Source organism: Zea mays, chromosome 10 (assembly GCF_902167145.1).
Source record: "Zea mays cultivar B73 chromosome 10, Zm-B73-REFERENCE-NAM-5.0, whole genome shotgun sequence".
Taxonomy (NCBI): domain Eukaryota; kingdom Viridiplantae; phylum Streptophyta; class Magnoliopsida; order Poales; family Poaceae; genus Zea; species Zea mays.
The window spans coordinates 146,663,700-146,674,677 of record NC_050105.1 but is presented as its reverse complement, the minus strand read 5'-3'; the positions used below and the strand labels follow the sequence as shown (position 1 = coordinate 146,674,677).

Genomic DNA, 10,978 nt, shown 5'->3' with positions numbered 1-10,978 from the left:
TGCGTGCGGGGAGGGGGCGCGACGCGTGGTGTAGAATCCTCGATGGAAGGCGATTCTGGGCTTCCATCCAAGGCGCGGGCGCGAGGATCTCGGATGTGGACGGGGACGCGAGCTTGTCGGAGAGGCTGGGGGAGGCGATCTCGGTGGTGAAGACGAACTCGGGCGCGGCGATGACAAAAGGTTGCAGCGCGCGGGTGGGTGCGGATTTCGCGGCGGCTGCGGCGTTGCGGCAGCAGAGGTCGGCGGGGCGTGCGGGAGCGGGGGGTTCATTGGGAAGGAGCGGGGGCAGTCTATAGATGAGTCTTAATAGTTGTAGAGATATACATATAGCCCAACACCAGTAGTAGTTGTAGAAGGCCCGCATAATCAATCATACAGTACGCCTCTAGGAGGGCCCCGGCCGCGGGTATCAAAACAAGATACGTACATATCCTCCGCCCATCGATCGATTTCCATTTACATTTTGTATGTCTACTAATCGCCTTGTACAGCGAGGTCGCCGCCGCCGCTGACCGAGAAGCGTCCCTTCCGTTCGTCGTACTCGTACAGCGAGGTCGATCTCTTCGTCCTCCACTGGGCTTTACACCTTGCATTGGGGGGCAAGTATACAGCGAACTGCTACCACTCATCTTTAGTCTTCGTCGTCGTCGGCGTCGTGTTCTTTGGTACGGTCGCCTCACCAGTGAGCGAGCTTTTGGCCTGCCACGCCGCAGGCGCATCTAGCTGACCGCCGCCTCCCGCGGGCGCGCCGCCCACATCGAGCTGAGCGTGCGGAGGCGCTGGAAGTAGTCGCCGAGCGCCAGGAGGCCCCTGGCCGCCTGCCGCGGCGTCAGGATCTTGTGCATCTGCTGCAGCGTCGTCAGCCGGAGATGGTCCGCCTGCACAGGCACAGCCAGCGCGCCGAGCAGAGGCGCGGGCACGTACGGGTGAGCGCAACAGGGACACACACACACACGCCGCGCGCGTTCGAGCTGGCCAGGCCAGGCCAGGCCTTGCATTGCATCCGCATGGAGATGGAATGATGGATGGCTCTTTGGCGACCGGTCCGGTTTACCTGGGTCACGAAGTTGACGAGCTCTTTCAGTATGCCCACCGCGGTGGCCATCTGCAGCATGTAGGGGTCGGGGGGCCCGAACGGGTCGGCCTCGGCCGTCAGGGTCTCCGCGAGGTTCTGCTGCAGCTTCTCCATGCCCTGCGACAGCGCGTCCTCCGCCTGCGCCGACGTGTGCTGCAGGCCGCCCACCAGCATGCGCTGCGCCTCCGCCAGCGGCTCCAGCTGCGGGCTCAGGATCTGCATGCCACCAGCAACAACAAGATGAATCATCACTGCTGTGTGTAGGTTCGCGGGGAGAGGGGAACATCTAGCCGGTCACGCACGCACGTACCTTGAGGACTTCCGACGGCCGGAACCCGCCGATCCAGAGAAAGAACCTCTCGGCGGGGGTCTTCCACAAGCCCGACATGACGTAGAACACGTCCGCGTTGGCCGCCGCCGCCTTGATCTTGAACAGGTGCTCGTAGTTGCTGAGTCCCGTCTCCACCAGCAGGCGGAGCTCCAGCTCCGATGTCTGCTGCCCCTGGAGCGCCGACGTCAGCTCCGCCGTGTGTCTCTTCTGCTCGTCCACCCAGTGGCTGTAGTCGATCTCGAACACAGAAACACCTGAAACCACGCACACGGGCCAGCGCGCCGTTAGAGAGGCTGCCTGAACGGCTGAACTTGCCATGCCATTGGACGAACGACCAGCGCGCAGAAGGAAGAGCCTGACCTGGATCTATCGGGCATCTGTAGCCGAGAGCCGAGTCTCCCATGCTCCCACTATTCGCATATGCACCCTACAGACACACTGTATCAGTCATCAACCCGTGCAGCACCGACGCTGACCGTTGAAACGGGATTTAATTTAACCAATAGAACAGACTCACTCGTCCATGTACACCTACCTGCTGCCGCGCCCGTTGAAGCTCTAGCTCTAGCTGCGACAGCTTCATGCGGCTTGTCTCTAGCTGCTGGATGTAGGCCTGTTGAACAAGGTAACAGAATTGTAACACCACAAACATGATTGTAATTTGTAACACTAACACCACAAGAATGGTGAAGATCTTGTGTCCACCTTCTTCCGCAGGCGACTCTTCCGAGCAGCCTCTCTGTTCTGCGCGAGCCTTCTCTGGGCCTAATGAGGCAAATCATTTTAGATTTATACGTTCTGAAAACATGTTGTGACAGTCGAGAGGACAAAAGCGAAGGAAAAAAACAAGTGCGAGATGCTTAAAACTCCGCACCCTCTCTGGCGGCCTACTGGTTTCCTGCTCCGTACTTCTTGCCGGCTCAAGTGCTACCTGTGCGTCGTCTTCTAACTGCAGCGACATCATGGGCGGGCGCGGTGATGACGTAGATCAGAGGACAACATATATATATATGCAAGAAAGAAAAGAAGAAGGAGGAGGAGGAACGACGAGCACTAACCCTTGTCTCCTCCAGCTTGGTGTTGACGGTGGACGCGCTGGTGGCGTGGGCGCTGCCGCTGTCGACCCTGAACGGCTCGCTGCTCCACATGCCCATCACGGGCGGGGGCGGCGCCGGCGCCGGCCTCCCGTACCCCATCCTGAGGGGCGCCGCCGCGAACTGCGCCGGCGACGCCGACGCCATGTACTCCGGCGGCGAGACGGCGCTGCCGGCGATGCTGGCCGAGGCAAGGCGGCAGAGTCAAGAGCCGGCGGCGTGAGTAAACGACAGACGGGTCGACGGAGCAGCTAGCCTCGCGGGATGGAATCGGCGCGAGGACGGGAAGGCAAATAATGCGCTGCGCTAGCCGCTAGCTCTCTCCGAAATGGCAAGTGCGGGCGGCCCAAAAGGAAAGGCGGCCCCGGCGAGCGAGCACTTTGGGCAAAGCGGAGGGAGGCTGACAGATGATTGGCATGGCGATGGGTGGCGGTGGCGCGCTGAGAGGACGTACGTTACGTGACGCCGCGCACTAGACGAAAATCAATCCTACCCTACCGTCCACGGTCCACGGCCGGGCCCGGGCGCGCCTCCATCGTCGTCGTCTCGTCGCCTTTCCCTACCGGCTACCGGGATGCGAGAACCTCTGTGCTGCCAACGGGGCGCATCTGATCTGCCGCACCCGCACGCATTGGCGGCTCAGGATACGAGACAACAGAATCGTCAGTGTGGCCGGACGGATGCCGTCGCCCGCCAATCGCCTTCGCGCTCGACCTCGAGTGGATCCTGGAATCCGGCTCTTGTAGCGTGGAGCCAGCCGGTGGGTTTCGTCGCTTTTTTCTTCCGGAAGGAGAGGCAGCGCAGCGCAGCGGCCAGTGGCATGGGGGAACTGGAGATGGAGAGCAGCGGCGCGTACCGAAACGAAAGAGTCCCCGACCGCACACACGACTACACGAGGACGAGCTACGACGGCGACGTACGTCTTGGTGCGTGGCAGGTTGAGCAGCAGCGAGTCAGCGACACGTACGTTCGTGCACAGGGTAAGTTCGCCGTGTGCCGATCTACTCGATCGGCAGCTTTGATAGCTAGCCGGCCGCACCACGTGCAATTTTTTAATTGATCTACCAAATAATTATGTTACATGAATTAATTGATTTGGGCCTCTATTTGTAATCTCGCCGTGGGCCCTGAAAATTTAGGAACGGACCTGTTAATCGATAGCTCTCTTGCTCGGTTCATTTGGAGATGGGGCGGAGGAATTGGAGAGGAATTGTAGGACATTGAGAATTTCTCCCTTAATTTTTTCAGAGCTGATTTAGTGACCCGGGATCACGGGAAGATTGGAGAGGATTAAGGGGGAAATTAGTTCATTTCCCCCTCAATCTCCTCCAATCCTCCTGTGATCCCCTTTCTGTAAATCAATTCTCGTTCCTCCCGTGATCACTAATCACCAAATCAGTTCAAAGAAAACTCCACAAGCAGGTGTGAGGCCGGCGCATGGCCATGCACCCATGCATGAACGGCTGCACGCTGATCCTTCGATATATATCCCTACGCGCGCGCATGCTAAGCTTGTGCGTGTTGGTGGTTCTCAGGCCATAATAGAACAGCGTTTCTAGCGTGGACCGTTTCCATGGGGCGTCAATTATTGCGTGCAATGGAAGTGCAGTGCACTGCAGATGCTTGCGCTCTGTCCTGCACGACAGACAGGGAGCAGGGCAGAGAAGCTTCATCAGCCATCTCACGTACACGTAGTGTGGCCAAAAGGGTTCGGATTGGGACTTAAGGTGCCCCTCAATTATTGGGAAGGCCACTTGGCTTTTGGGGCAAAAGAAAGTTAGGTTGGTCTCTGCTCTACAAGGCAAGGCAAGGCAAAAGCAGTGGTCGCCGGCCTTCATCATCTCATTCATCTGTGCTGTACCCGGTACCCCACCATCCAACCTATCTGGAACACGAGTCATATAACCAGATTTTTGCACATTGCCATGCACATGCTCATGCTGAACACAATGAAAGAAAAAAAAAAGAAAAGGAAAGGAAAGGAAATAACTACAACTGCAACTGCAAGTTGTACGTAGTATGTGCATACTCTGACGGCTGACGTGCATACTCTGACGGCTGACGTGCGCTATATCCAGGAACGTCGTCAGCCATGTGTCTTGCAAAAAAACTCGGTGGGCTAAAAAGCAAGGAAAAGCTAGCTAGGCGTAGAACAAACAAAGCCTACCCTGCTGCTTTTGGAGAGGCTTATTAATTAGCACAAAGTGGTGTATTCCTGGACGACGGGTTGTTTTTATTTTTAGCCAGCAAGCATGCATGATCTCCGCTCGCTGGATGCACTAGTCCCACTTGCACCGCTAAACATTCAGTTATTGCATCGTGATGTGCCACCCGCAGCCGCAGGTAAGGAAATCCAACGCAAATCGCACTACTAGTGGCGCGCCTGTTCGCTTGACTGATTGGACATAGCCATCAGCACATTGCCATTTTTTTTTCTTCTTCTTCTATGCGTCAGATGGACAAAGAAAAAACATTCGGACGGAACAGGGGGCGTTAGATCAGAGACAGAGAGGAGGAAGCACTCACCTTAGCTTGTGGGGGTTGAAATGGTCGTCAAGGTATCCGGAGTAGAGCTCCATCGTAGCGCGCTCGAAATAAAAAATGGTCTCCCTGCTTAAAGCATGTCTGCCAAGCAGAAAAAGAGTAGTTCGTTTACTACCAAAACAAGATCACTTAGTAGCTGAATGGTTCGCGCGAATCTCAAGGTTCAGCATCTAGCCTTATGCTGCTTAGTGCTGAATGAACATATATGGAAGAAGATATGGTCCTAGAAAAAGATACTCCTAACGAAGATATGTTTCGTTTGAAAATACAGATGTTTTTGCTTCCCTTAAAAGCAGAGCAACATCTCAGTTCAAAAGAACAATGATTGGTTATTCGTTTTGTATCCTTGCAGAGATTTGGCAGTCGTTCAGAGTAAGAAGGCAGCAACAAATTGGGCATGCATGACTGACTAAAGTTCAAAATAGTCATGAACCATAGCTAGAAGAACATGGACACGGACACGGACACGGACACTGGGAAGCTAACATGTGTCGTTAGACCCGGAAAACCATGCCTGCTTCTTGCTTTTTCAACCTAGCAGGAACGAAGAGACAAACAAAGCCATATTTGTCAAAGCTCTAGTGCTGACGCCTTCCTTGCCAATCTCTACCGACACAGCAGCTAGCATTAACTCTTATTATGCACATGAAGAGAAGCCAAAGAACATAATTCTCACTTGCTCCTTACGTGCTACTACTAAAGATCAACACACGCACACACTGATGAACAAGCAAAAACCACCGAGCAAGCTAATCAAGTATGAAACTTAATTAGTACCTGGCTGAAGTGTTGTTCTTCCTCAAACCAAGGATAATTAACTTGAGGGTGCCAAATCGCCAAGCACAAGGTTTCTACTCACAGATGTGTGTGCAGCTCCAAAGGACGACGACACTACCGGTTGGCTGGAGGAAGTGGTGCAGGGTTATATAAGGAGCCAAGCCAGTAGCCAGCAGCTGCCTCCCCCTCCAAAAGGAGGAGCCAAGTATGTAAAGCGCTTTAAGTATCTAATATTATCACCGGGGCCTCATTGCACTACTAATTATTCTTTACGCAAACTAGTTGGATAGGTGCCCAAGTTGCTTGCACACAGGAAATACATATACGCATCCTCAACCATGCATATCACCTAACAATCGAGAGAGCCTGAAAAGTATTCACGTGATCCTGACACAGGAAAGATGGTAACTTTCGTGTTACTCGGAGAGATCGACACATTATTAGGTGCCCAATAATCTCAGCTAACACGACAGATTAAGCAGCGGTCTGGAAAGGCACGGTTCCGAGTAGTTTCCACGTTACATTGTGCTGCAACTCCCACCATGCGAGAAGCTGGTTAGATAGATAGCATTTACTGTCAGAAAGGTGCATGCAAGAAGACTGATGAGGAAGTTTTGGTGCAAAAGGGAACTTCTTTTTGCCACAACAACACTCCTAAATGGTTCCTCGCATCTGTGAGCTTGTTACTCGCAGATACAGATGGACTATGTACAGTTGAATGGTTTATTGAAGGAGTACAATGGAATGGAGGACCACACGTACGCCAGTAGGTTCACATGAATTTATAAACCGAGCTCCATCATGACTTGCCTCAGTTGCTATAGTTGCCTTTGGAACCTTACGAAGAAGTAACACAAGGATTTAAGTAATGTTTGTTTGTCGTTGTGATGAGATGACCCTATAATGGGGGTCCCGTCAGATTCCGTGATGCAAGTAAGGGACATCCATCACTAGATTCACAAGTTGGTGCATGGTGGAACTTCCCATTTCTGGGGTATCCCTCCCTCCCTGATCACTAGACCTCCTTCCTCAACCTTCCCAAAAAGAAGCCTCCTTTACATCTTTTTTTTTGTGGTACCTGTCTCCAATTCCTCAGCGGTTTCTGCAGTGGCGGTGGTGTCTAGCTTTTTTCTTCCCGCCCCTAACCGGACGATGTCGATACTTAACAGTCTTGTTGAGAAGAACACATCATGTTGATCAGTCAACTAATCTAATTGTACAGTAAAAAACACCTATCTTGGTAACGACAAACTGTATCCAAACACAGCATCATTCAGTTGAAAAACTAGCTAGAAACAAGCGCGCGAACCTTAAGAGTTCTATTTGATTCTGTAATACTATATTGTCGTCTACTAGTTAGCGAGCCTTATAAGCCGTCCCGCGCTATTCGCAATCATTGCCCATATCTTTCCAAAAGCAAGGAGGAAATTGTGTACTGCATGATAATCTGATCCAAAGGAGAAGAAGAAAAAAAAGCAAAACGAAACCAAAAAAAAAACGAAGAGGAATATATTACGCCTAGTGGGACTGGGAGGGCGCGCGCGCGGGCACCTACTCTTTCGTGAATTGCGTAACGCTGCTGCTGGTGCGCGACGACGAAGAGTTCCTCCCCCCCACCTTTGCCAAAAAGGCGCAATAAAAAGAAGAGGAGCCTTTCGACGGGCGACCTAAAGAAGATGAAGAGGAGGAGGAGGAAGAGATAAGATAAAGCACTACGAGGGAGGGGAGGCAATTAGTAGTATAATAATAATTAGGCGGCCGCAATGATGAATCAAGTCGTGCTAATATATGGAAACCGCTGAACCTTAATGCAAAGGGGCCCGGGTCTGCTTTGCTTTGCTGATGCCAGCATTATTGAAGTTGAAGCTGTTCTTCATGCGTGTCTACATCAGCTGGGTGGTTTTCACTCCCTCCCTCCTTTTGGGGTTTTGGAGTGAGAATGAGAATGCGTTGCAGCAGTGGTCGTGGTGGCTGTGGCTGTGCCTGCCTGATTCCTTCGTCGCCTTGCTTTCCTTTTGGCCCGCTTGATTGGTTTGCGCCCCCTTCTTTTTTTTTTCCCGGCCCGCTTTTGCTCTCCTTTCCGGTGCTCATGATGTCCTGTACGATTTCAGGGAAATTGTCCGGTAAATAAATAGTCGACGAGAGAGAGAAAATACTGTACACCTGTAACGCACCCACTGGGCCAGTCCGCCAAAGCCCACCACCACCAGCGTCGCCAGTCCGCCAAAGCCCACCATCACCAGCGTCGGGCGTTCATGCGCTCGCGCGCAGCCTATTCAGACGGGCACCTCGCTCTCAAAACCTAGGCTAAGAGAGGAGGGAGACCCGCCCTTATAAGTGCAACACGGCCCCCTTGGCTAGGCGAGGTGGTACTAACCCAGGGCATGCATACCGGCCTCTTACATCCCACCCCCCTTAAGAGGCCCAAAGCTCTCTCAGGCAGCAGCGGCAATGCGGGTTCCGATACCATATGTAACGCACCCACTGGGCCAGTCCGCCAAAGCCCACCATCACCAGCGTCGGGCGTTCATGCGCTCGCGCGCAGCCTATTCAGACGGGCACCTCGCTCTCAAAACCTATGCTAAGAGAGGAGGGAGGCCCGCCCTTATAAGTGCAACACGGCCCCCTTGGCTAGGCGAGGTGGTACTAACCCAGGGCATGCATACCGGCCCCTTACAACACCCTCCTCGAGTTAATCGGGACCTGAGTAGAATATCTCAGGAAGGAAAGGCAGCAGATTCATCGGGGAACAGAAAAATACTGATCTGATCTGAAGAGGAAACAGAGGCTTTACTTCCAAGAAGCAAATTTTTTTTGCAGGTTTCTTCGGCGTCGAGGATTCCGGTTGGCTACCTTTCGGCAGGCAGCGGTAGATTGGAGAAGCGGAATAAGAATTTGGATTGACAGCACAGCACCTGATTCTGCGTTTGACGACCTGGTGGGAGTGGGACCAAACTTGTCTGGGCTTGGGCGGCAGCCAGCAGCTCATCATCAGCTACCTCAAGTCTGAACGAACTGTTGAGCATGGCATTGGCTCTGGGACTCTGGCTCTGCCAAGGTATCAACTTTGTGATCTCAAGTGTTTCGGGGAGCTATAACTAAATCATCAACTTGGTAGCCTCTACCAATAGCAAAGCAACAAGACGTGAATAGAACTCGCATGACAGCAACGCACAGATGAAAGTTTAACTAAAGAAAGTTGCAGGAGCACTACCAAAAGCAAAGGAACGGTAAAACTATCTCCAACAGATTTCTTACTTTAATCCATATCTCACTCTCTATTTTAAACTACACTACACGAACTACTGAAAATGAAAGGCTGTATTCACCATACAGACATAACTACATGAGGCGTTCTACTACGTTTCACCGAGCCAAGAAACATAATGTAATATGATCAGTGATTGAACATCCTACTTCTTCTCCCGATTCGTTAAAAAATACTGCTCACATTTGATTTTGCACGGCCCTGATGGTACCTTATCACTACTTTTTTTTTTCAGTACAATTATACACACGCCCAATATTTTACCCCGTTTTGCAAGCTGTATATATGTTATAGATTATTTTAACTTTATTAAGAGTCAAAGCATCTCAAAATTAACTAAATTTATGTAATAAAATAATAATATTTATGATACAGAAAATACCAACATAACCTTTATTAATTATATATTTTTTTGAATATCACCGGGGGATAGAATCCCCACCTGAATTGCATTGCTTATTGCGGCCAAATCGCCTATTGATAGTACAGTAGGGGGGGTATGGATTACATAGATTACATCGAAATGGTAACGCTACGTTACATGCAAAACACGACACCAGACAGCCACGATCTGGTGGTCCTCATGCCGCAGCCTGGACCTCCAAAAGTCGGCTTCAAAGCGGCACAACAGCATGGTAGCCGCAAGTGGGGATCTTTCCCCACGGAACACCACAGCATTTCTGCGCTTCCAAAGCTGCCAGCAACAGAGGAGAATAAACATGTTGTAGTGTTTCGCAGGGATAGCGGACGGCCGAAGCAGGCTCAGCAGAACGTTGTTGCAGTCTGAGGCAATCGTAATTCCCAGAGCACCCCAGAAACTGGAAGCGAAGCCGCAGCGGAGGAAGATGTGCGCTGTGTCTTCAGGGGCTTGACCACAGACCTCACACATAGTATCTTGGACAATTTGTTTCCTGGCCAGGTTAACGCGGCACTGGATGCGACCGTTGTTGACAAGCCAACCAAAGAAACATACCCGAGGGGGGGCCTGGTTGCGCCAAACAAAAACAGCCTCAGCACTGCGCATCCCCTCGCCACAGCGCATGACACGGTAGAGGCTCCCTATGTGTAGATTACCTCCAGCGCCAGCAATGGGGCAGTGACGCACATCCGGCGCCTCAGACAGCAACACGTCGTCGAGGATCAACTGTAGTGCATCGCGCTCCGCGACGGCTTGCGAGGTCACGCGCGACACGAGGTGTGCAGCAAGGCCAGCTTCCAGGACATTACGCACACTGACCTCGGGATTCTTGGCGTGACTGAAGAGGGATGGGAATTTGGTGGACAGGTCATCTTCCCCGTGCCAGGCATCAAACCAGAAAGCCGTCGACCGCCCATCTTTGATCGAGCACGTAGTGATCGATCTGTAGAGGGGGAGCAGGGCGCGCAGAGTCATCCAATGATTACCAGACAGGTCACCGGTCAATGTAGCCAGGCAGACGCGTCCCCTGGCCCAGCTAGCCCAGGACGAGCCCACAGCGGTGAAGAGCCTATGGAGCAATTTGATAGCGCAGGTGTTCCTCGTCATCAGATCGGTGACGCCCAGTCCCCCTTCATCCTTATCCAAGCAGACTTTATCCCAAACCACCAAGCATTTTGCACCTGCGCAGCTGTCCTTCCCAAACCACAAGAAAGAGCGGCGTTTGCTATCAATTTTCTTCACGAATCCTGGTAACAATTGGAGGGAACTCATGATGTATACAAGCTGACTGTCCAGGACCGAGTTGATCAGCACCAGGCGGCCCATTGGGTTGAGGAGAGCGGCTTGCCAACCCGCCAAATATTTGTCAGTTTTTGCCATGTAAGGAACAAAGGTTGGAAGCCTAATTTTTGTAAGGGAGAGAGGGAGACCTAGATATGTCTGTGGGAAACCTTCACGTCTGCATCCGAGC

At 52.2% G+C, this 10,978-nt stretch overlaps 1 protein-coding gene across 3 annotated transcripts; it reads right to left on the bottom strand.

The window, feature by feature from the left end:
* Positions 1-265: 265 nt before the first annotated feature.
* On the bottom strand, positions 266-8,883 carry LOC100192007 (uncharacterized). Of its 3 annotated transcripts, XM_008663119.3 has the most exons (12): positions 8,737-8,883; positions 7,626-7,918; positions 7,377-7,488; positions 5,027-5,125; positions 2,465-2,681; positions 2,281-2,355; positions 2,112-2,171; positions 1,942-2,019; positions 1,767-1,833; positions 1,386-1,660; positions 1,055-1,291; positions 266-878 (listed from the first exon to the last, which is right to left on the bottom strand). In XM_008663119.3, exons 4-12 carry the CDS (start codon positions 5,077-5,079, stop codon positions 720-722), a joined length of 1,221 nt encoding a protein of 406 aa, XP_008661341.1. In that variant the 5' UTR covers positions 5,080-5,125; positions 7,377-7,488; positions 7,626-7,918; positions 8,737-8,883; the 3' UTR covers positions 266-719. The 3 variants fall into 3 exon arrangements, with proteins under 3 accessions (XP_008661341.1, XP_035818758.1, NP_001338568.1); NM_001351639.1 differs by lacking the exons at positions 7,377-7,488; positions 7,626-7,918; positions 8,737-8,883 and adding an exon at positions 5,822-5,998 and having other exon boundaries at positions 293-878; XM_035962865.1 differs by lacking the exons at positions 5,027-5,125; positions 7,377-7,488; positions 7,626-7,918; positions 8,737-8,883 and adding an exon at positions 5,822-6,072.
* Between the last annotated feature and the right edge of the window lie 2,095 nt (positions 8,884-10,978).

Bases quoted from the DNA above. Each gene is read 5' to 3' on its own strand.
- LOC100192007 (XM_008663119.3), bottom strand. From the start codon at position 5,079: ATGGAGCTCTACTCCGGATACCTTGACGACCATTTCAACCCCCACAAG. The intron at 2,682-5,026 runs GTGAGTGCTTCC...TGCCTCGGCCAG, and splicing joins TTCAACCCCCACAAGCTAAG to CATCGCCGGCAGCGCCGTCT. The intron at 2,356-2,464 runs GTTAGTGCTCGT...ATGTCGCTGCAG, and splicing joins CCAAGCTGGAGGAGACAAGG to TTAGAAGACGACGCACAGGT.